Source organism: Sceloporus undulatus, chromosome 6 (genome assembly GCF_019175285.1).
Source record: "Sceloporus undulatus isolate JIND9_A2432 ecotype Alabama chromosome 6, SceUnd_v1.1, whole genome shotgun sequence".
Classification (NCBI taxonomy): Eukaryota; Metazoa; Chordata; class Lepidosauria; order Squamata; family Phrynosomatidae; genus Sceloporus; species Sceloporus undulatus.
The window spans coordinates 105,222,416-105,248,175 of record NC_056527.1 but is presented as its reverse complement, the minus strand read 5'-3'; the positions used below and the strand labels follow the sequence as shown (position 1 = coordinate 105,248,175).

Genomic DNA, 25,760 nt, shown 5'->3' with positions numbered 1-25,760 from the left:
GTTTTCTGCACCAGTTAAGCAAATGGAAGTGTTTCCTTGTTTATGCTATGGAAGAATCCTGGGAATTTGTACCCTTCCAGACGATGTTGAACTACAACATCCATCTCCCTAGTCAGCATAACCAATGGTGAGGAATGCTGGGTGTTGCAGGTCAGTTATATCTGTAAGGCTGTACAAGGCTGTATAATTCTCATCCCTGCTATAGATCACAGTATAATTAGGAAAAGGGACAGAGGGATTATGTTACTGCATTCAGCCACAATAAAATATTTTTCATTTTTTCCTTTTTGTTCACTTTGTTGTTGTGAACCTTCAAGTCACTTCCAACCTAAAGTGATAGAATCAGAGAGTTCAAAGGGACCACAAGGGCCATACAGTCTGACTCTCTGCAATGCATGAATATTGAATTAAAAACAAAAACCCTATCAAGGGCTGAGGCTTGAGGACAAGGAACTGTCAAATTACCAATCTTTAAAATGCTCTGAGAGCCTTTGTGGCTGAAGAGAAGTGTACAAACATTCTCAAATAAATAAATAAATAAATAAATAAATAAAGTGTGTGGCTCACTCAAGCTCACTCAATGGGTTTCCATGTCTGAGCACAGAATTGAACCCTGATCTCCAGAGACGTAGTCCAACTTCCACCAACAACAAAAAATATTTTCCCCCCCTAAAGCTGGATCTCCATAGAAAGGAATTCAATTCTTCCTAGCTCTAGATTCTAAATTCTCCAAACCTGCCATCAAGTTTGAAAGTACGAGAGAATGTGCCCTGCTTTTGAATGTCTCCATGATGTGTCAAGGGCTGGAGAATATTCTGACCTTTGCATACATCAAGGACGCAAATAGCATAGTGGACTGTCAGATGAGGTGGAGATACAGCTCTGTGCCCTTTCTGATCACTTTGAGGTACAGTCAGAGAGACTCTTGTGGCCCCAGAGTAATGGAACTGGTAAAGGGACCCACAGACCCCTGGAGCTAACCTTCTCTTGCTTTAGTATCACAGAATGTCATGTCTCAGTCACCTGTCATAGGGGTGGGAATGGTGGGGTGGGCAAGAAGGACAGAAAGGCTTATTATTGGTAGATGACCCATACAATTAGGACTTTATCACACCACAGCGTTCTGCCCTTAAAATTGCGTTCTTTTCAAAAGTGCTATGTAATCAGGACTACTATCTTCTTTATCCCACATTCATACTCTTCACAATCTTTCTGGCATTACAACCTTGGTTAGAGCTAATACCTTATCACACGCAGCATTTGGCACTGCCTACTCAGTACCACCCAGAACTGACCCATGTGTGCCTAGTTTGTCACACAGACGCACAGACACCCCCCAAAGAAATATATATTAAAAGGAGTCTTACCTTTAAAAGGGCCTTTTTTCCCTGGGAATGAGAAGACCAATCAGGGTAGACTGATGGCAGTTCAAAGTGAAGTGTCGGAGGCAATAAGTATCACCAAAGGTTCTTTTTCTGGCTATAATCACAGTTTAAAAGCCGCATGTAGCAATCTCCTTAAGTTTCTGATATAGAATATCATCTAGAAATCACCATCTTTTTTAAAGCCCTGCATGTATTTGACTTTCCTCAGATATTATTTCTAAGCCCTGCCATCCATTGATGTCATGCTTTCTCTGGTTAATCTTATCTTACTAACTCAGGAATTTACTGGCAGGCAAAAGGCAAGGAATACCTAAAGACCAACCACAGACCACCCAGAATTAAAGCAGAATTGAGTTATTGCCTTACAATTACTAATACCAACAAAGCAAGAAAGCAGGTCATTCATGTAGATTTTGCATGAATGAAAAGAAACATTTCACATCAAGTTAACAACTGATAGGAGGTGACATCATGGGATAGGTCCCAGCAAAAGACGCTATTGCCTGGCTGTTATTGCAGTTTATTGCCTGTGTGTTATAAAAGTGCTTAGTGGAATGAAGCACTGTAGTTTCTCCAATTGTAAAAGAAAAAAAGAAAAAGAAAGAAAGAAAGAAAGAAAGAAAGGCGGGAGGGAGGACTATTTGTGACTGGATTCAGTAGCAACTGTCATTTCTATATTGAACTATATCAAGGCTCATTAAATTCTTTCTACATTTAGATCCCACATTGCCCAAACCCTCCATCAAGATGATACCTACAAGAGAGAATGCTCTGGGGTTGAATGTTACCATCCAGTGCCAAGGGGCAGAGAAAGGTCTGACTTTTGCCCTTCAAAAGGGAAGTATGCAGATAGCATTTCAGGCCACAGATGCTGAGATGGACACCGCTGAGTTTTCTTTTGTCATGTTGAGGATGGAGGATGCAGGGAGCTACACTTGCCAATACCACCACAGAAGCAATCCATTTGTCTGGTCAGAACCAAGTGAGCCTGCAGAGCTGGTCTTGAGAGGTAAGACACCAAACTCCAAATACTTCACTTTCTAACTCTTACTGAAGTACTAAGAATGACAGGTTGGAAAGAAATTCTGGTGGAGTTTATAGCATGGTATATCAGAAGCTGGTGCTTAGGAATCACCTTAGCATGAGCAATCAGCAGCAGCAGCAGCAGCAGAAACAGCAGAATAGAAAGAAAGAAAGAGTCAAACCAGAAATTAACGAGAATGCCTTGAAATGACTTGAAGGCACACAACAGTAACAACAACAACAAACAACAACAGTGTTGTGTACCTGCCTTTCTGCTGGCGTGTTTATTTACATCAGGGATGAAGGAAGTGTATCCTGTGAGCCACAAGCACCTTCTACTCTCACTTTATATCTCCTAATCCCCCCTCCAGCACTAAATTGGTGGAGTTGGGGTGGGCTGGCAACATTTCTTTAAAAAGATTAATAGTACAGACTAGTCTTTTAAATCTCTATCTCCCCAGAACCTCTCCCCAAACCGGAAAGTGTTCCCCTAAACCCAAAAGTCACAACCGGTGTGAAAGTAAGAGTGGTGACCAGACTAAAGCAGGCCACAGTAACTAGCATCTACTAAGAAGAAGTTTGTCACTCTTTAGAGGAACCTGCAGTCAATGTCCTCTTGTTCCAGTTAAGTTGTAAACAAGAATCTGAACTTGGGCTTGTGAATGATCTGTGGTTCTTTGGTACAGTGTGTGCTCATATTAAAGATTATATAGAAAAGCTTGCTGCTATGAGATAAATGTCAAAAGGGCATTGCTAGAAAGATCTTTATTTTCTTGGTAAAGGTGATTGGCCAGGATGAAGATTCAGGGATACTCTGAAAGTTTCACTATTAAGATTAGAAAAGGAACATTCTTTGTTTGATGGTTAGGACTTCTCTTGAAGTTCTTCTCCATGTAGGTGTTTCAAAGAGTGCCTCATTTTCAGTATCAACTTTGACAACTTTGACATTGCAAGGCATGTCTGGGTGTAATTGTTGGCCAACAGGGTTACAACAGGCTCTGAAGTGTGCAAAACTGCTTATAGCCCAGCCTTCTGTTATCAAACAGCTAAACAAGAAGACAAGAAACAAGACAAGAGAATAAAGAGGAAACTAAGGATAGAAAGGAGGGGATGTGGGGGGGGGGAATAAGATTTTTGTATTTCAGCAGGGCAATAGAGAACCAAAATCTTGCTCTTCTAAGACCAAGTTCAGTTTCTTGTTTACAATGTAGCTGGGACAAGAAGACATTAACAGCAGGTTCCTCTAAAGAGGAATCAAAGTCTTCACCAAACCTACAACGTCCAAATGGTTTGAACTATAGCTCCCACTTTCCTCCACCATCATCTGTCAGGGGATGATGCCCACTGTCATCCAATGCCTTGGGATAACAGTGGGGTGGATTAGAATGGCGTCCCAGATCACTGCAATTGCTCTTCAAGGTATATTGTTGTGATCTAGAAAAGTATCCTTTTACAGCCCCTCAAGACCTCTCACTTTTTCATTGTATTTTAGGTCTGAGGGGAATCTCTCCATCTTAAGCTGGGGCAAGACTCCCCTCCCCCCTCAAATAGAAAGTGACATTTGAGCCACTTATAGTTTGAAATTCCTGGCTCTGTAACCAGTGAACCATTAAAGGCCATGGACACAATTCTAGGCCAGCTACTTAGATAAGTATACTTACTGAAGCAGCATCACCTGGTCTGACTCCTTCTGATGCCGACTTACCAATGAGTGACAGAGTTCTTTTCTCCTGTTGATCACAGTGCAAATAAACCTCTAGCCCCCTCCTGCCAGCAATTTCTAGTGCAACAGTCAGTAGCAGGATCCATCTTGCAATTCCTCCTTGTATTGGAGATTGCCCATGAGAGGGTGTGTGTGGAAACATCAGCCTGCTGCATCCTGATCAACATGCTCACAGCGGTTGATGGCGTGTTAGATAGGATTAGGTGACTTTTACAATGTCTACATATTCTCTCACTATTGAATACGCAGTGGTTGAGATTATGAATCAGTTGTATATGTGTAACTGTAGGCTACACATTTGTAACTGCAATTGTGAATTCTGGCCCATGTTCTCAAAATATTGATTCTGGGTATTGGTATCATCTGGCATGGAAGTAGCGGGTTTGGGCACGAAAGGGACAGGCATGATATTGTGGAAGGGAAGGAGAATTGGTGTAAATGTGCTGAGGAAGCGCTGTGAGAGAAGATGAATAGACTGATAGCAGAATCTCTGCAGATAGCCTTTGGGTACTGCCTGGGGTTGATGTGCAGAGATCATAATTCTGTGGCAAGGATTTGCATGCAGAAGGTCCTAGGGTTGGTTCATGTCATCTCCAGATAGGACAGGCAAAGACTCCTGTTCAAAAGCTTAGGGAACTGCTGTGAGTCTGTGTAAAGAGTACTGAGATAGCTGGATCAATGGTACAAGCCAGCTCCTGAGATCTTTAGAGTAGTGAGATTTGAACTCAAAGGTTTCCACAATTTTACAGATCGCTCCACAGCAACTATACCAGCAATCATACCAGTCAGTATTGCTGCAGGCCTTCTCTTCTTGGTTCTCCTCTTGTTGCTTGTCTGTGTACTGCAGAAAAGAAAGAAGAAAGGTAAGTGAAACACCGGATAGGTTAATTTATAATAGCTTAGGTCATAGTTAAAGTGTACCATATAAATATCTTCAATAAATAGTATACTGTAATATACTACCAGCAGTTAATGGGCAGTGTTCATAATAATTGTTGCTAGTACTTTCTGTATTCAATTTCATCCAACTCCCAGCTATGTATATTTGAATCTTGAAGATTATACTCCCTGCATCTGACAAAGTGGATAGTGATCCAGAGAAGGTTGTGGTATAATTAATCTTTTAGTGGTAGAATGTCATGTGACTATTGTTATTGTAATAAAGGTTGAGCCTCCCTCATCCAGAATTTCAAAATCCAAAATTCTCCAGAAATACAAAATTGTCCACATGGTTGCCTGAGATAGTGACACCTTTGCTTTCTGATAGTTCAGTGTATTTGTTTCATGCGCAATTGCCAGTTCATTCATAGGGACAGGTGGGGGACAGGGCAGCTACAGGTGGGTGTTGTTGTTGTGCAATCGCATGGCCAAAGCTGCTTCTTTCAAAGGGAAATTATGGTTTAAAAGGCATGTGTGATAATCTCCTTAAGGGCAAAACAACTAAAACTTAAAAACAATATTGAAGATAATTCTTTATACAGTTTAGGACGTTGCCAGTCAGAGGCCACATACTGAATTGTGCCCAGAAAAAAAACAATGAGAGATTGTTCAGGATGAAGAAATTTTGTTGGAAAGGGGAACTCGAGCCCATAGTTTGGCAGCCCATAATTTGGGAGCTGACAACCAATGCGGGGAGCAGGGCTTGCAGGGATGAAGCCGAAAAGGTACACCCCCTCAACTTGTTGCTGTGCACCATTTTACTTGCAAGTAAACAGGTGTGTGTAAGGGAGGGTTGCACTCAGCCAGGTGTCACCTCTCTTCTGGGGTGTCACCTAGTGTGGTCCCCCCGCATCCCCACCCGTGACACTACTGGGCCCAACATGGTGCAATTTTTTTTTTCTGGCACAGCATTTATCATATCTAAGAGACAGAAAAGCAAGGAACATCTGTCACTGTGACAAGGCATAGTTCTTAGAATATGAATTAGGATGGAGCTGAGTGTACAAATCAAATTTGAAAGAAATTAGCCAAAGATTTAATGTTGTCTCTCTGATCTACAGGCTCCATTGCAGAGGAAAGAAGTCAACCAATGAGCAAAGTAAGAGATTTTCATTTAAAAAACCAAACAAAAGTAAATTCATGAGTATGACTGTCTTGTTATTTTTCTGCCCTACAATATATGCACCCTTGAAACTGGAAAATCTTTCCCTCCCTCCCTCTCTTCTCCTCACATACCTTGATCACCTGAAGAAGAGTATGATTCTGCTGAGAAACACTAGGCAAAGGGATCTTGTAGCACCTTTGAAACTAACTGAAAGAGAGAAGTAGAGCTCTGTCAATAAAGTAGATGTATTCCTGGGCATTACTTTGCTAACAGAAAATTTGGTGCCAGAGGTAGAAATAATAGGGAAATAATTGGAATAGGTTTTTGCACACCAAAAAAGAAAAGTAGATCAACATGTTTCAGTAAACCTTTTATCTAAAACTGACGATATGCACAAAAGAGACGATATGAGATGAAATGGCCAGGGCAGGTAAGCCTTGCAGAAAAAACAGAAAGCCTTTGAATCTTCTCGGGACCATTTGAGGTTCCTCCCAAAATGCACCAAGAATGATTCCTCCACCCTTCACTAGCCTCCACTTTTCCTCCCACAGGGGTGGCAAACCTATGGCATACATGCCCTCTCTGACATGCAGAGTTTTCTCTGTGGGCACATGTGCCATCCATTGCTTCAAGAGGAGTACCATAGCAGCACTACTCTTCTTCCCTGGCCCTCCCATCCATTTAACTGCCTCCCCAAAGAGGAGGAACAGGTGTGCATGCCTCTGGGGAGGCAGTTAAAGGTACAGGAGGGCAGGGGAAGAGCCAGTGCACACCTGTTCCTCCTCTTTCCCCATTCTCCCATCCCTTTAACTGCTAGCCTGAGGCTGAGAGACAGTGCCTTGGTTTTTTTCCCCTGGAAGTCCCACCCCTGGATATCCTGGCCCCAGAAGACAAATGTCCCCTCCCCCCAGAAGTTCCCCCTCCCCAGCACCGGATGACAACCGGTGCAGGAATGCCACTGATTATGGGCATTCGTCTAAAAGGTTTGCCATCCTAGGATTTCCATTTTGGTCTTCAGAACTTTTCTTTACCATGCTGGGAATAATTGGTGAGCCAGACTAATCTCCTTCCTCCTTTCTATTTTGCTGTTCATACATGCTCAGGAAGGTATTCTGGAGGCAGCTATTGCTTACCTTGCCTGGTGTAGGCAAGCACACACAGCTACCAGCAGAATCCTATTTTTCACAGTTCAAGCTTTATTGGCTTGTTTACTGCAGACATTCTGCTCCAACCTGACACTGAAAGCCTGTGTTTCTCCACCCCTCCATCACCATCCTCCCTATGAGGATGCTTTCCAAAAACCTACAGCTTGACTAAAGACAATGAGGAAAATGTGGGGCTGGGTAGGAGTAGATAGATGATCAGGAGTATAAGAGTAGGCTGGGTTGGAGTAAAAAGACTTTGTAAAAAAGGATCTTCTTTGTCAGAGGCTTTGTTAACTGAGATATGCCTGCATTTTGAATAAGGCACAGTGACATATGATTCAGGAAGTCTACCAGAAACCCTACAACTGTGCATGTGATGCTGTAGTTCAAAGGTCTTATTTCTATTGACCATCTCCTCTTGTTTCAGTTGCAACTACTCTGGAGAAAGGAATGGAAGGATTATACCCTAAGAGTTTCTTTTATTTCTGTAGCCCTTACAACCTGATGCTGGAGAAGAGCCTGATGAAGTCTCCTATGCAGTATTGAACCACCAGTCAAAGAAAACCAAGCAAGCATCCAGTCTTCTTGACAGATGTCCCGAGGCCTGCGTCTATGCATCTGTTGCCAAAAATTAGAGTCAAGAAGAGACAACAGTGAGCACTTTTCAGACAGATGGATATTCTGGCACCTTGACATACCCCTGAATTCTGTGGGAATGATTCCTGCATGCATTCCTATTTATTTTCTCCTGAAATGCATTTTAAAAAAAGAATCACATGGCAACTGACTCTTTTTTAAAAGAAAAATGAGGACAAGGAAATTTGTGAATATTTTTAAACATCCCTAACATTGAGGCCCCATTCAGACACATCTATTTGCGCAGGATGGAACTGGGCACATTCAGGCACCCTCCTCCCGAATCCCTCCAGAAGCAAGTGCCCACTTTGAAATACCTTATTCAGGGTTATTTACCCCTGAATGCCATTGCAACTACTTCCAGAGATTTCAAATTTGTGCGACCAGTTTAAAATGAAGACGTCTTTGCTGTCAATCAAATTCAGTTCCGCTGTTGTCAAGGTGATGTTTCCTGCAGCCATTGCGCAACCAGATGTGTGCTTCCTCCCTCCTTTTTTTAAAAAAAAAACAGGCACCAGTATGCGCAGATGCTGTCAAATTTAAAAACTTCCAGGTGTGTGTGTGTGTTGTGTGTATTTTGGTCAATACAGATTATGGATCTTCCCCTGCCTTTGTTTTCAACCCCAAAATGCAATCTAATGCAATCTCTGCATCCTCCCTCCTTGCCACCCCAGAATACCTCATACACATACAATAATAATAATAATAAATAATAATAATTCATTCCTCACCCCAAATGGCATCTATCCTTTTGCTTTCCTTCAGCCACCCTAGTTCCTTACAGACACATACAGTAGCAAAAGCATTCTGTATCAATTTGCCAAATTGAAAGAGAAACATTTGTAACATTCGCATTGTGGCATTTGCATATCAAAATAATTTAGAAAAAAAGTACTGTATCTTGCAAAGTGCCATGCTGGGAGCAAGGAAGTGAAAGGGAAAGTAGCACAAGCAGACACACATTCTATCTGTATATGTATCTACCTGTAGCAAAAAGCATGCGCATAGTCTCTCAAAAATTCAAAAAAAAAGAGGGAGAAAGCTGCCTCCGAGAGCAGAGGCTTACTCAATTCCCTGCCCTCCCTCTGACCTACCCTGAATTGACCCTTTCTCCGGCTCCTTCCTCCTCTGCCTCCTGCTCCCCCATTACCCCGATTCTGCCCTTGGCACCCCCGGCTTCATCGTAACCCCAATTGCCCTCGACACCCATCCTTCAGCTCCTGCCTCCTCCTCCTCCTCCTCCTCCTCCTCCTCCTCCTTCTTCCGATGCTGCCCTCCATGGCCCCATTCTTTCCCCCGGCTTCATCGTCCTCCTCCTCCGTCACCCTGATTCTCTTGGCACCCTTTCTCCAGTTCTGCCCTCCCTCTGACCTAAATCCCTTCTCTGAACTTGCCCCAATCATGATCGGGGACAAGTTCATATTCACCTGACCCTTTTTTAAAAAAGATACAGCTTTTACTCCACTTCCAAATGACCCGCACTAAGGGGCATTTGCCCCTCAATGGGTGTGCAAGCCTCAGATTCACTTGTGGGAGATTCGGAGCCAATATGAACTTCATGTGCATAATTCGGTTCCTGATCTGGGGTAAAAGGTAGTCTGAATGGCCCTTCAGACAGTTCATTACATATAACCATCTTCCAGGAGAAACATAGATGTCCAAAAATGCCAAAAACAAACAGCCAAAAATCAAGACAAAATCCAAACAAATCAGTTTCGAAGAACAGGATTTTTGTTTGTTTGTTATGTTAAACACTATGGAGGTGCAACCTATTTAAAAGGTGAATTATTGTTTTTGCATGGCTTTGGCAGAAAAGGCTGAAGATTTTGTAAAATTACAAATCCCATGGAGCTACAGCATTATCAAATTGCATTATTTCTACAGTGTAGAGGCACCCAAAGACAGGGTGAGTATGTGATAGGTTTGGGAGCAGTGAATGAGGAAAGAGTTCAGAGATTTCTTGTTTTGGATGATAAATCTTGTGTTTACAAGTACACAGAAATCCAAGAGTGTCCTCCATCTGGGAGTGATATTCCTCTGCCAGGGAAATCTTCATTGATTGTTCAATCATTTCCAACTTCCTTTCCCATTCTTCTCTCATGAAAAATCCACTCTAATCCTGAATTCTGCCCTGGAATAGGTTTTACAATATAAACATGCCTGCTTGGACACTACCAATTTGGTCTTGCTTGAGGTCAGACAAACCCTTTTTGTCTGCATCTTACCTGAAAGCTCTGCTTCTGGGAATCGGTATACTATTTAAAATGTATTGTATAGTATGGTGTTGAAAATGTGAAAGGTGTGTGCCGTACTTACATCCCTTTAATATGCTGTATACCACCTTCTATATTGTTCGTTCTTGGATGTGTGCGGCATGGACGGTGACTTCCTTTTGATTAATAAATAAAACTAATTTGAACCTCGTACTCTGGAGTTCTGTTCTTTGAACCGGTGTACACAGGCTAGATCCCCACTTCAGTTGCCCAAGCCTTCTTGCTACTTTGAAATGAGCTAATAAAATTCTCCCATTAAATATACATTGAGGATGCCCTCCTTTAGGCCCTATCTCTAAATACATGTTGCAAACATCCACTGGCTTCTTCATCAGGCAAAGGTGTTAAAAATCATATAGGAGGGGGAAAATATGACAGTCATGGCTCCAAAAACCAGCTCTAAAACAGCTGGCTTCAGAGAAGGCAGCAAACAGTCAAGGAACTCAGCTGAACAGTAGCTTAGGACTCCCAGAAACTCATGTGCACTATTCTATTGTAGAGAAACTGAGGCTGCATACGTACTGCAGAAATAATCTAGTTTGACACTACTTTAATTGCTATGGCTCAGTGCTATGGAATTCTGGGAAGTGTAGCTTTGCGACACATTTCGCTTTCTTTGTGAGAGAGCTCTTCTGCCAAAACAAACTACAAAAACCCTAAATTTTAATTTCCATATAATTATTGAAATAAAAGAAAGTGGGGGGGGGGAGGTGTAACCATTTTGGACAATTTGTGTATAATTTCCTTTAACACTAAGATGGGAGGATATTAAGAAGGGAAATTCCTTTTTCTGTAAGACAGTGAAACAGGACCTCTATTTCTCTTTCACTGAATGCAGAGGAATTTGCATGTCATCATGACTGTTTTTAGAGCACTACTTCCTGTCTCATTCTCATAAAAATGGCTCCTCAAGACACAAAAAAGGGGAAGGGGATTAAAAGTGCAAAGTGAGTCCTTACATAAGGCAAAGTTATGCAGCACACATTGGGTGACAAGTTTTGGAACAAATCCTAGAGTCCATATTGTGTGATGTGACAGCTTTATTTATGCAGTTTTAAACAAGTAACAACTCAAAAACATTAATTTCAGAACTTGAACATTTTATGCCCCATCTATCCATTTTCTTCTTTATCTCTGCCCTCTCTTCAAGTTCCTTCCTCCAAACTGGCCTTGTCTCAATGCTTTGCACATACCTTTTGCCACATACATTTCTGGAATCTTAAAGAAGAGAGGATCACTGTACACTCCAAAGCTACACGGAGTAGTTAGTTTACTTACCCAGCACTTCTCAGTGTAGAAATTAAGCCTGGCATGGGTTGATGGGTGGAAAAAGATATAATAGGGGAGAACAGAGATGGGCCCATTATTAATCATGCTTTTTGCACCATCATTATAACCAAAACCCAACAGATTGTCATTTTGAGGGCAAATAACAAGTTGGGGTTGCGTCTGCATTGCAGAAATAAGGCAATAATGTCACGACTCAATGCTATGGTATTCTTGGATTTGTAGTTTTGCAAGATATTTGTCCTTTTCTGTCAGAGAGCTCTTTGCCACAACAAACTACAGGTTCCTGGATTCCACAAGTTGGAACCATGACAGTTAAAGCAGTGTCAAGCTGCATTATTTTGGCAGTGTTGCTTCTGCTCCATTGCCTCGACAAAGAAAAGAAAGAGAAAATAGCAACTCATTCTGCAAAAAGTTCCTCTTTCATCAAAAGAAGGAAGCAAGGTTTATACTTATCATTCCTGTCAGACACACAGTACAGAACTCTCCTAAAGTCTATTTAATAAACCTCAAAAGCATGACAGCATAAAAAAGTGGCCATTTGTGATTTGTTACTTAAGACCTCATAACTGCTGGAGATTCATATTTACAGCTGCTAACAATCTAATGTGACATCTAAAAACTCCCTTTTCAGTCTAATAGCATCCCAACCAAAATGTTTCTAAGCCACTGAAGATTGGGTGCTGGGGAAAGAGGTCTACAGTGCTCTCCTGGTCACATGGCACACTGAGCCAAGGAGTTGTATCAGGATCCCAAGAGGTGTCTTCGGTTGCCTCTTCTCAATGTGCCCCATGCCCAGGAGAACACTGCAGATGCTATCTCATAAATACGGAACAGGATTGCCCACCAATGTTTGAGATAATGCACGAAATGATTATGATGACCATGCTGAGAGGGCAAAAATTACTGTCCATATCAGATGAAAGCAAGAGCGGAAGAATCACACTAGTAACAGTGAAATCTGAGATTTCTTTACAGTACTGACTACTGGCAAAAGAAGACATTCTTCAATTTAAGTGACTTGTTGGTTATGATGTAAAACCACAGGGGTTTGATAACTGGAGTTTTAACATGTATATTTGTTTTGCTGGTGTTATTCTTTCCAAATACCATTTGAATAAAGAAGGAACAAATCTGTGTTCTGAGAACTGTTAACTTCAGCTGGTTTTTGCATCGTTGCCCTATGATCTGGAGGAGGTTGTGGTTTGTCAGGCGTCATAACAGCACTGAGGTTGCTGAGCTGTGTAGTCAGATCACAACTAAACTGTATGTGAGGGGAAAGAACTGTCACGGAGCATTCTTGTATTTTGGAAACTACCCTAAATGGAGATATATTTTTTTTCATTCTGGAGATAGGATTGCTATGAAGGACTAGGCTGTTCCTGGTTACAACACCTTCAGCATGAGGACTTCGTTCAGCATCATCTTTCTTCTTGGTTAGTGGGATCAGACGGTTGGCAAGAAAGGTAGTGGGATCAGAGGGTTGGCAAGCTTTGTGGGGAAGGATTAGAGATTCAGCATCAGGTTCTGCTGCTCAGATACCTTGCAACTAATGGAGTCATCTTTCTAGGGTGGTGGTTGACCAGGCAGAGATGGATGGCAAGAGGTGAGTATCAAGAGAAAATGAAAACATTTTTCTTGCAGGTGATAGGGGAGGAAGGGAACTGGAATTAAATGCAATGATCTTCTTTGGACGAAATTTCAAAGAAATACTGTACTATATACATAGACATATGCAAAGGAATCTTGTAGCACTTTTGAGACTAACTGGGAGAAAGAAAATTGCAGCATAAGCTTTGGCAGACTCATTCTCAGGGACATCATTTGGAGGGTGTCAGGATTGAGGGCCGCACCAGCTGACATCTTAAAATGGGTGACACCACTGATCCCCAAACAGCTACCTTTGGGCAGGAACAAGCTGTGGCTTTTAAAACACTGGAGCTCAGTGGAAGAGATGGTGTTAATGGGTAACACCTACAGTACTGGATTATGCCAACCTAGTGATGCCACTGCCCAGTCTTCTTGATCTGATGGAGTACATCTTATACTACATATCTTTTAGTCTTAAAGGTACTACAACATCCCTTTGTATTCAACTAAATTTGTGGCATCTATAAAACTTTTCCTGTTCTACAGGAGCCCCCGATTCTTTGCCTCTGATGAGAGATTTGTGAGAGCTTAGTTTCTGAATAAAATTGCTAAAATTTGCAGATTTCTTCATATTTGCCATGGAAAGAACTTGACATCTAAATAAGCAAGAAAGTGAGAGATTCATCTGTTTAGGTCCATCTTAATTCTTAAAGGTTTTGATGCCACCATATGAGAATGTTTGGAAATAGGTTTTTATGGTTTTTTTTAGGCTATGTGGCCATGTTCTGTTTATTCTTGACATTTCACCAGAATGCATTCTCTGAAGATGCCAGCCACAGCTGCTGGCGAAACATTGGGAATAAACTCTCCCAGAACATGGCCACATAGCCCCAAAACCCCACAAAAACCTATGGATGCTGGCCATGAAAGCCTTCAAGTTAACATTGTGGAAAGTTCAGCTAGTTCAAAAGCTGCAACCAATTTTTTAACTAGGGCTGTTTACAGGGAGCACATGACTTCCTTGTTGAACAGCTCTGGTGGCGATTGTTTGGGCATAATTGTGAGTGTTGGTTATGTTCTATAAAGCCCTACATGTCCCAGGTCCAGACCATCTGAAGAACTGTTTCTCCCCACATAAGCTCTTAGATCTTTGATGGCAGGTTCTTCACCAGAATGTTTGGTGGGAATGTGGCACAGGGTCTACTCAGTGCATACTCTCTAACTGTCCTGATTTGGCAGGAACAGTTCCCATTCATCCTCTATCATCCCACTTGTTCAGAAACATTTAAAATACCCCAGTTTCTCCTTCCTCCTCCCTCTTTCCCCCTTTGTCCTCAGCTTACCTCTCTTGCTGCAAAGTGTAAGAATAATTTGCACTCAAGTAACTCCTCAGAAGATATGAGGGGAAATCTTGCCCTTCTCAGTAGGCTCAAGCAAAAGCAAACTGCTGCACATTGACGCAGTTTGTGTCTTCTTCCTCTTTACCATATTGTAATGTTTTCGAGACATACATGTCCTGATTTTAATCAGTGAAATATGGTGTCCCAAATGTTTCAGTTTCTCATATATCGTTTTGTAATCCAGGACAATATTTACTCTGTCCTTCCGTCTCGGTGAGCCCCAGTGCAGTAGTTCCTGTGGGGGGAAATGTCACCATCAGTTGTAAAAGTGAAATGCACCAGCATGTGACATTTGAGTTGGTCAAAGAAGAATCTGCATCATTATCAACACTGAGCAGTAATGTGGCAGAGAAGAACGAGGTGACATTTCTTATTGCCAACGCCAAACACTCAGATGAGGGAACCTACTATTGTATCTACAGAGAACCCTCTCAAGCATGGTCACCTTACAGTAACGAAGTACATATCAATATAAGAGGTGAGGGTCTGGCTCAGTACACATATGTTTTCACTTGCTTCTGTGTGCCTTCCAGTGTTTTCCAGCTTAAAGAAATTTACTCCATGGTTCTGTGATTCTAGGGCCTTGATATGGATATGGATCCAATCTGACTAATGATTTAAAATGCATTTAATAGAGTAGGTACTATGGCCAGTGTGGTGTAGTGATTTAAGCATTGAACGACAACTCTGAAGACCAGGGTTTGAATCTTGGCTTGACCATGTAAACCCACTCTCAACCTCACAGAGGTTTGTAACAATAAATGTCCTCTGAAGAAACTTAGCAAGAAAACCCCATAATAGGGCCGCCTTGGATTCTCCATAAATCGGAAATGACTTGAAAGTACAACAACAACAACTGTGGTTCTTAAGCTCTTCTGGGACCTTTTTAGATTTTGTTCTTACACTAGTGTAGTTCAGGGGTTGATGTGGGAGTGCCTTTGAATAGGCCAGTGATGTATTCAAGTCTTCTACTCCAAGTCTCAAGTCTCTACCTCAAGTCTCAAGTGGTGTCTTAAGTCCTTGCAAGATATTTTCAAGCCGTGTCTCAATCTGAGAGCCTATTTCTAACAGAAAAAAGAGGTGGTGGTGTGGTGCAGTGCGGTGTGGTGCAGGTTTTCTCCCCCCAATAACTAGAATATCAAGATGTGCACAAAGTTAGGTTTAAAAAAATTCTCTGAGCAGAACAGCATACATGTTAGGCAATGGGCTTGAGGTGGAAGGCAGGGCTGGGGAGTAGTGGTGATTTTGGGGTTACTCCTTGTCCTACACTGGAGTAAGATATTTTTTCTTAATGTTACTCCTACTTCTACTCCTTCAAAAACCTCTTCTTCTTTTACTCCTTATTCCTTTCTCCCACTCCTACTCCCCAGCCTTGGGGGAAAGCCCTGGTTGCTTTGCAAGGCTGGCATGTGTGTGTGTGTGTGTGTATGTGTGTGTTTGTAAATGTCTCTCTTTGCCTCTCAGTCCCTACCCCAGTGCAATATAATGTGTGTGTAACTTTATTACGGCCATTTGGCCAGCACAAGTGCAATATAATAAAATTGCTTTTTGATGTTTGTGTGTATAATATAATGACAGGAATAAGGTGTAACAAATATATTTTATTATCCTTTATTCCTACTCCTACTTCTATAAAAACCTCTTAGTCCTTTACTCCTATTCCTCAGCCTTGGTGGAAGGATCCCTCTAAAGCTTTTTCAAAAGCTTGAGAAAGATCCTCTGATGTACACTGGGGACAGGCTGCTGAGTAGACCTCAACCTCCCCCTCACATCCACTACCTAATGTATTTGCTGATTCTGGATTAAGTTAAGACAGCAAGTCAGTCACTAAAAATATGCAAGTCTTGAGTCAAGTTGAGTCAGTGCTTCATTTATTGCCAAATCAAGTCCAGGTCAAGTCATTGCAGTAACTTGAGTCTGACTTGAGTCCACTTGAGTTTACTTGACTAGAAAAGGCTGTTAATGTTTTGACCACAGTTGGTTATCAAGAGGCTATGACTCAGCAGGACCACATGACTGTCCTTTTGCAAGAACTCCAGTCCCTTTTCTCTTTCCTAAACTCAAGGCAAAGTACAGATCATTATATTTGAAGCATAAACAGCTTATTGTTGCATCCTCTCAAACAAGTCTGCTGTTTTTGTCAAGAGGCTCTCTGTCACTTCCTGTTAGGAATACAAAAAAGTCTGCATCAGCACTGTAGTAATAATCTAGTTTGATACCACATTAACTGCCATTGCTCAATGCTATGGAATCCTGGGATTTATTGTTGCACAAGAGCTCTCTGACAGAGAAGGCTAAATTGCTCACAAAACTACAGAACCCAGAATTCCATAGTATGGAACCATGACAGTTAAAGTGGTGTCACCTTGGATTCTTTCTGCAGTGTGGATGCAGCCTCAGTGACATTTTGAAGGGTGACAGGTGAGATCTTTCTCCATAGCTCTGTCTACACTTTAGCAATACCCAGCCTAGGGAGACCTGCCTGACCCCTTCTCTGATGTAAAGAGTCTTCTTTGCTGGTAGTAAAATTCATTATAATTAACACTGGAATTGTTCAACACTAGAATAAATCGACTGAAACAAATGGAAGTTAAATTATTTGTGACTAAGAAACCAACTGATTTGAATATGGTGGACTAGCACTCTATTGGACCCAAAAATTGAAATTTCTATGGTCTGAGAATGTGGATATTGCTCTGTTGATTCAAATATGAGTATGTGAATTTTACCAGAGATATGACATTGTATAGTCAAACCATTGAGAATACCCCAACCTTAAAATGTCACTTTTGTTTTTATTTCACATCCAGAACAAGTTTATCCCAAGCCATCTATTTCACTGAATCCAAACAAAGTAATTGCACTGGGTGAAAATGCTACCATCCGTTGTAAGAGTGAACTGTACCGGCGAGCAGAGTACTCTCTCATTAAGGAAGGGGCTCTTGATATTAGACAAGTCAAAACAGCAGAATGGGAAGACGTTGTATTTTCCATTGCCAATGCTAACCAATTGGATGCAGGAATTTACTGGTGTGAATATGGACTGAACACTCGATATTCCTATTTCAGTGAAATAGTGTACATCAACTTAACAGGTAAGAACAGTATTTAAATACCCTTCAACATTTCACAGATGAAAACTGGGATCTTTATGTCCAAGCAAGATCAGAGTGTGATCAAGATGGCAAAAGTTATTAGTCAGGAAGAAAACACCAACTAGGAAAGGCTGCAGCAGCTTGCTTTTTCCTGAGCCTACTGGGAAGGGTATGATTCTGCCCCTCCTCTGTCTTCCAAACTGAGTTAATTGAGTACAAATTACCTTTGCACTTTGAACTCAGTTTTCAGAATTTGAAATAAGCTGAAGACAAAAGTGAAAAGTGGGAGTCTGAGAGAGAAACTGGGACATTTTAAAAACAACTGTCAAAGTGAAACAACAGACAATTAATTGGGACTATCAATGCCAAATTGCAACAGTTGGAGTTTATGCGCACACTATTCATATATGCTGCTTCTAAGATGACACGCCACTACGTTTTGCATTTGTCATATCCTGAACACACATTATATTAAAATATAAATTCAATTTAACAGACTTTCTGGTAATTTATGCCACACTTGAATATTATGAGCAACATTCAGAAACAATTCATTTTGAACTAAACAAAAGTTTGTCTGCAACAGTGTCTAGCAAGGTATATACAGTGGGCACCCATCGTTGGACAAGCAATCCATGGATTGCAGTGACTGCAGCTCACCATGCCACATATTATTCAGTGGTAATGTGATGAACCCAATGAACAGATGTCACAGCCCACTGAATAATATAGAGCATGACTGTGTCAGAGTGTCAAGGGTTAAAACACAGCACACAGGGAAATGCTTGATGTGTGTGTGTTTGACCATGAGCATTCAGCAGAAGGACAAGGTTGATTAGCACAGCTGATGCTCATTGGCTCAAGGACACTTTAGTGTCTAAGTGCAGGTAGCCATGGATGATGAAACTATGTGTCTGGATTACACAGGGGACACATGACATGGCTGCACACAGGAACTCACTGGGTTTGGGAGACCACATGGTCTGGAGTCTATATAAACCCAGCGGTTGCAAGTGATAGCTTGTAGGTTTGTAGTAGGAGTTGGTTTGGTATGGTTTGGAGTTTTGGAGATCTGTACAGTATTTGTATATAGCACTTTGAATAAAGAGCACTTCGGGAGACTTGGCTTCTCTGGAGGTTTATCACAAGAAGTCTGGCATCGGCTTGCTGTGTGTCCCCGGAGGTTCCTGCGTTGCTTCAGTTCCTGGAAGACATCCAGCTGCTGTTATCTCAACTGCCTTTGGAATCACGGTTCTGCTTCTAAAATTGCTAGCTCTGCTCAAAGGTCTGATTTAACCACAGGGCTCGTTTGAGTTACTGGCAGTGGTTGTTGGACCCCAGCAGTTGTGCTGACAGACTGTCCATGCTTTTTCCCATCCGTGGGGTAAAGGGACTGGAACCAAACCCTCACATATGGAAAGGGTCCACTGTAGATGAATAACAAACTTACACAACACTTTGGATTTCATTTTATTCTTTTCCTACCTCTAGATCACAGTTTCGTCAAACCCACGATCAGAATGAGACCCAAAGGACAGCATGCTCTGGGTGCAAATGTCACAATCCTGTGCCAGGGGCCAGAGAATGATCTGACATTCTTCCTATATAAATCAATGGACCTGAGAGCATCACAGGAAACAGGGCCAGAGAGTAATATGACTAAGTTCTATGTCCTTATGATCAGATTGGAGGATGCAGGGAGCTATACTTGTCAGTACCACAAGAGAGGAAATCCCTTTGTGTGGTCAGTGCCCAGCAAGGCTGCAAGGCTGGTTGTGAGAGGTAAGGAACTGGATTTGGAATTTTTGATGGCACCGCCTTTTAGGTTGGAAACAATTCAAAACATGTTGTTTTTTTACATTGAGAAATTCCAAAGAGACGAATCCTGGACTAATGAGGATCTTTGCAGTTTGGGATTTATTCTGCACAAAATTTGCATGTAGACATTTTACACAGAAAAAAGTACATATATATATACATACACACAGAGGTATTGCATTTTCTGCATGAAAATATTTCTATGCAAAAATATTATTTTCTGCCCAGAAAAAGTTGTTTCATGTGTTGAAAATGCTGCACTTGGGAGATGATTCTATGTAAAATGTGCATGTGGTTGATTTGCACAGAAAACATTTTTGACACAGGACACAGTTTTATTCTGAATAAAGGAAGAGGCTGTTCCCTGCACAGAAAATACCTTTTTCTTTGCAGAACAACCACATGTGAATTTTGTGCCGAATAAGTCCTGAATTTTGAATTCAGCTTCAGACACTACATGGTTTTCATACTTTCTTCCCTTAGGAGGAAAACTGCAGGATTCTAAGTATCTCACAAAACTACAAATCTCAGGATTCCATAGGATGGCGCTATGCCAGTGAAAGTGGTATCAAACTGCAGTAAAAATGGAAACGTAGATCTAAACCCAATGTTTTAAAGAGTAAAACAAGTGTTTCATACTGGGGTTTGTTTCTTTGCCTTGTTTCAAATAAGCAAACAACGAAAACAGACAGGAGCAGCAGATAAAACATGTCAAAATTCCACCAGTACAGAACAAGCAATATATTTCCAATCGTTCTCATTGTGGTTTCCTTTCCTCTAGACGCCAGCCTTTTCAAACCCTCCATCAAGGTAAGATCTACTCAGCAGACCCCTTCAGGCTTCAATGTCACCATTGAATGCCAAGGTCCAGAGACAGATCTGATCTTCTCTTTGCACAAATCCATGGACCAAACGGCACCACAACCAAAGAAACACAGAAACGTGTCTACCTTCCAAGTCTTCATGATCGACTTGGAGGATGCAAGACACTATGCCTGTCAGTATCACCACAAAAGTAATCCTTTTGTGTGGTCAGAGCCAAGTGATCCCCTGGAACTGGTTAAGAAAGGTGAGGACTTGTTTTGCTTTCCTTCTGCCTTTGCATTCCCTAGGTATATTTTAAATTATAGCAGCCAGAGCCAAACACACCCATCAGGGCCTGCAGGGAACAAAGAAAGCAAGTGTCTGGGTTAAACAAAGTGCCATTCCTGGGTTGCATGCAACATCTGAGGCTGCTTTTGCTCCCCGTGATTCTAACCCCCCCTGAAAAAATTCAAAAATTAGGAAACAGCATTTCCCCCAAATCTCCAGGAAGATGCAATTGGCTTTGTCAGAATAATGGTTGTTGTTTGTTTATTGCCTTCACGTTGGCGTTGACTCATTGTGAGCTTGTGAATGAGATACCTCCAAGTCCTCCTGTCCTCTCAGCTGCTCTGCTCAGATCCTGCAAGTTCAGGCCCAGGACCTCCTTGGTTGAGTCTATCCATGTAGCATGCAGTCTTCCTCTCTTTCTAGCATTATTGTCTTTTCTAATGAGTCATTCCTTCTCATGATGTGGCCAAAGTACAAAAGCCTCAATTTCATCATCTTGGCCTCCAGGAAGAGTTCAGGTTTGATCTGCTCTAGGATCCATTTGTTTGTCTTTTTGGCTGTCCATGGTATCTTCAGCACTCTTCTGCAGCACATCTCAAGTGAGATTATTTTATTTTTTATCTACTTTCTTCATTGTCCAGCTCTCACATTTGTACAAAATACTGGGCAGGGGGAGAAATACTACAATCATAAAGTTGGAAGACTCAATCGACTATTGAGTCCAACCTCCTGCTCAACGCAGAATTTCCAGCAAAATCATCCCCAATAGATAGCTATCCAGCCTCTTTCTGAAGAAGTCCTCCCTGGGAATTCCACCATCCCTCTAGGTAATTGGTTCCATTGCCAAATTGCTCTTACTGAGGTATTTCAAGAGTGCATTCATGTCACATCTCATTCTTTCCTTCACCAGAATGAACATGCCCAGCTCCCTCAACCTTTCCTTTTCCTATTTTGTTCTCCATAATTTGTATCATCCTTGTTGCCCTTCTTTGAAGTAACTCCAACTTATCTATATCCTTCTGAAAATGAGGCACTAAACTGAACCAAATAGAGAACTGAACACAGTACTTCAGAATAGGCTTGTTTTGGCCTCATCATGGGGAGGGGGCTTTATTCAAAACTGGAAGTGACCAAACAGTCATTTTTATTTTTGAAAGGGGGTCCTTCCAGCCCTAAAATAGACCTGTACTATCCACTGGAAACTGGAAACAGATGAGGGCTGTGATTGCCATTTTTGGCAAATGGCAAAATGGCTGAAAATGGGAATCCCATCTCTTGGATGTTTCCTGTGGATCCTATTGGACATTCAGGCAGCATTTGTTTTTGCAAAACAATTAGGAGGAAACAATTAGGAGGGAAAATGCAATGTATGGGATGGGTGTGATCCTCTGGGATCCTTTAGGGGACTGATGTGGGGACATTTTTAAAGCAGCTGAAAAAGTGGTACGGCAAGGGATTAATTGGGGCTGTCCTTGACAAATTGGGGCAGTTGGAAGGTAAGCCATTAGCAGCATTCTAACTCTTAACAATTTCTCTATTACAGACAGATTTACCATAATTATGTGGGCGAGTATTGCTGCAGGGTCTCTCCTTCTGGTTCTTCTCCTGCTGTTACTTACCTTCAAACTTTGCAGAAAAAAGATGAAGAGTAAGTGGACTCTCTATGGGCTGCTTTATACTGAATTATATTAAAGCAGGCATAATTGCAGAAACCACAGTATGTGTACCATTGTAATTAAGAAGAGAATGTGTGAAGCATCTCACAAATTCTTCCTGATTTGCAGGGTCTACTGCTGAAGAAGCAAACCAACCAGTGACCATGGTAAGAGACAGTTCTGTAGATAAACAACTCTAATCATGACTATTACCCTCCTGACAAAATTTGATCCATAGATCTGAACCTGTAAAGCACAAGCCAATGTGTTAGCCTTCAGTTTAATTTATTTTTAAAGTTTCTAGACCCTAAGGTTGCAAAGTTTGTATATATGACCAATGGCAGCTGATTAACATTTCAGAAACCATGGGTTTCTGAAACAGATTTCTAAGGGTCAAATTGTCAGCATCTTTAACACTTTTTTCACTAGTCATACACCTAGCAGGAATAGAATAAATCCAGAATGTTGGATTTAGGGGGAAAGAAGAAAAAGAATTCACAATCCACAGTCACCATGAAAGGGATTGTCACCTGGCACATTGGAGAATATCAGACTGAGGAGTGTTGCTATCAAGTACCTTCTTGTTTTTCCACTGAAACAGCATTAGAGCAAGTGGTAACAAGTTTGCACCCTAACTTTATCTTCCCCCCCCCCTCCATCTATGTAGCCCCTTGAGCCAGTAGCTGAAGCAGACCCCAATGAAGTTTCCTATGCTGTATTAAACCACTACTCACTGAAGATCAAACAGGCAGCTGATCCTGACAGGGCCTCTGAACATTGTCTCTATGCATCTGTGGCCAAAGATAGAACCAGGAACCAAGAAGAGCCCATAGGCAGGATTTCTCAAGAATGGTAAACACTGCTGGGATGTTCCTTTGGATTCTGTCGATAGAACATCTTCAGACTGCTTCACAGCAGCAAGCCCTGCTTACTTTCATGACACTTTGATATATGTGTCTGCAGCCACATGAGATGTTGGTATATACTATGGTTCCAGCAGCTGATGACAATCCCTTCATCCATGTTCCAAATGTTACCTCTCAGGCCTCTGACGGAGAGAAGGGCAGCCATACACAGCTCCATTGAGCCTTGGCCCAACAGCTATTGAGAGTCCCTGACTGCAGGCTGCACAACCAAACAAAAAACTGAAGAGAAACGTATGCACCAACTAAAGAAAGTGAAATAAAAAGCTGAAATCAAGGCACAACCTTGGTGGTGTCCCCCTCTGCTGTTCAAATAGATTACAGCCTTAGACACATCCGTTTCTTTCTTTCTTTCAACACCTTCATTTGCTGTTATTATATGCCTTCAAGACAGTTGTCTTGAGTTATGGTGACATGCAAGGAGGGAAGGGTGAAGAGTGCTGATTTTATGCCTGACATTTACTTTACAAGTGTTTGCTTAAGCTAAAAGAAATCTATAAATGCTCAGTGTTTTCAGAATAAAGTTTTCCATCCTGACCACTCTGAGCTCTTGGTTGGACTAGGAGCCTCAGTGACTGGAACTGGAACACTTTGGCTTGTGTGTGTTTGTTGCTAATCAGATTCAGGGCTCATCCCAGCTCCATGTCTTACCTGGGTTAAGTTAATATTTTGGTCTCTACCAACAAAGCCACAGCCTATCTCTGCCAAAAGGCAGATATTTGGGGAGCAGTAGTGTCACTTTCTCTTAGGGTCGTAACTGGTTTGGCCCATAAGTCACACAAAAATCAGTAGCAAAATGCAGTTGATATTATGGCCACTAGCTTAAATAATAATTGTTCTTTTCTTTTTTAAAAAAAAAACTTCATTTTTAACATATCAAAATCTAAAACAATCACTTCTACATATATATAAAACAATTGGATTATTGTATACAATAATCCTAACCAAACAAATACATAATATAGTATTTTAAAGCAAGTTGTTTTGGTTGAACGTATGATCACTGAAAGAGTTGTTTCCAAACGGCATTTCTTACACTATAAAATAAAGTGATTAAAAAGAAGCAACTGACACTGAATGTTGCCAATAAATTATTACAGTTGAAATATTTAAATTCAAACAGTCATTGTTGCTCTAGAAAGAGTATGGAAAATAGTAACAGTAGCCAGAAAAAGAATAGATTTTTAAAATCAGGAGTGTTTTGGGTTTTAAAAAATGTTATATGGCTTAAACCAAATGATGCAACAGGGAGACCAGTGCATACACATCAGTAGCCCCAGAAAGAACTACGAAGATCCAAGAAACATAGGCCCTAAACAGACTGGTAATTTGTGCTGGCCTGGGGCCGAAACTAGGGCTAGATAGAGTTGGGCGTCCAAACAGTGCTCCATGGAAGGGGCATTACCATGGTGCGTAAGTGCACCTGTGATGCCTCTTTAAAGAAGCTGCCTACAGCGGCTTCTTTTTAAGGAGTGGGTCGATGCTGCAGCATGTGGCTGCTGTGGCACCAACCAAGGGCAAAGACAGGCAGCTTTTAGCCGCCTGTCTGTTGAGCCCCATAGTCTCTAAGGTTGCCCATCCCTTCTACAGAGCACTCTCAATTACCCTTAAAATTTCTAGGCTAAAAAGGAGCTTATTGTTTTGAGTGGCTGAAGGAATAGATTTTGCTAAGAGACAAGAGACTTTTGGAACTTGAAGTTCATGATTTAATTAATTAGCATTGAGCCCTGGCAGTTAAAGCCATGTCAAACTGCATTAGTTTTGCAGTGCAGATGCAGCCCCAGGGTAGCCATTAGTCAGAAATGACTTGAAGGCACACAATCACAACAAATAGCAAGACAAAGGAGATAAAAAAGGAGGAACTAGAACGGGAGTGAAGACACCGATGTCCTAACCACACTGTTTAACACTCAAATCCAATGTTGCCATCATTGTGCTGAAGTAATCTGGGAGGAAGTCACATGTTCCATCTGTTTATACTCCATTTCTTCAAAACGAAGGAGTATGAAAAAGACCAAGCTTCTGAGGAGTTCCTCTTTCTACCAACTTAGGAAACAGGTTTCATGAAAAGCAAGAGATTAAAGAAAGTTTGGTCTTGAAGAAACTCGCAGCTATTCATTCCCAACCTCCCCCCTACTGTAACTTGTCCCATAACTAAGCTTAAATAACTTAATATGGAGTATTCCTATATTAACCCAGCTATAGGTGCTTCCAGACTGATCTAAAGAAATGTGAATTCATGTGAATTAGTTCCTTAAATTTTGCCAAGCACTGCCGGTTGTAATTGCCTCCACATTCACTCATCCCATTCTTCCATCCATAAGGCCCTATTTACAGAATTTTTTGATTATTCATTAAGGCTGCATCTGCACTGCAGAAATAATCCGGTTTGACGCCACTTTAACTGCCATGGCTCAGTGCTATGGAATTGTAGAAACTGCTCTGGTGCCACAACAAACAACAATTCCAAGAATTCCATAGCATTGAGCTATTGCAGTTAAAGTGGTGTCAAACCGGATTATTTCTTCAATGAGGATACAGCCTCAGACCCTTCAAAGGTTTTTATTTTTAAAGGCATGTTGAGTTTAGGTATGGTTTAGAAGGACAGTTTCCTCCTTTGAATTTTTAAAAAAACTTTTATCACACGGGGGGAAAGCTGGGATTAAAAACT

At 41.5% G+C, this 25,760-nt stretch overlaps 1 protein-coding gene across 1 annotated transcript in view; it reads left to right on the top strand.

The window, feature by feature from the left end:
* Window positions 1-25,760, top strand: part of LOC121933791 (immunoglobulin superfamily member 1-like) — a 38,216-nt gene that overhangs the window by 1,914 nt on the left and 10,542 nt on the right. Inside the window, exons 4-15 of the mRNA XM_042473781.1 lie at window positions 2,104-2,394; window positions 4,881-4,994; window positions 6,132-6,169; window positions 7,812-7,952; window positions 12,987-13,122; window positions 14,691-14,984; window positions 17,317-17,601; window positions 19,093-19,383; window positions 20,201-20,488; window positions 22,055-22,159; window positions 22,296-22,333; window positions 22,834-23,018. Of these exons, the coding sequence (XP_042329715.1) occupies window positions 2,104-2,394; window positions 4,881-4,994; window positions 6,132-6,169; window positions 7,812-7,952; window positions 12,987-13,122; window positions 14,691-14,984; window positions 17,317-17,601; window positions 19,093-19,383; window positions 20,201-20,488; window positions 22,055-22,159; window positions 22,296-22,333; window positions 22,834-23,018 (2,206 nt within the window). The remainder of the gene's footprint in view (window positions 1-2,103; window positions 2,395-4,880; window positions 4,995-6,131; window positions 6,170-7,811; window positions 7,953-12,986; window positions 13,123-14,690; window positions 14,985-17,316; window positions 17,602-19,092; window positions 19,384-20,200; window positions 20,489-22,054; window positions 22,160-22,295; window positions 22,334-22,833; window positions 23,019-25,760) is intronic.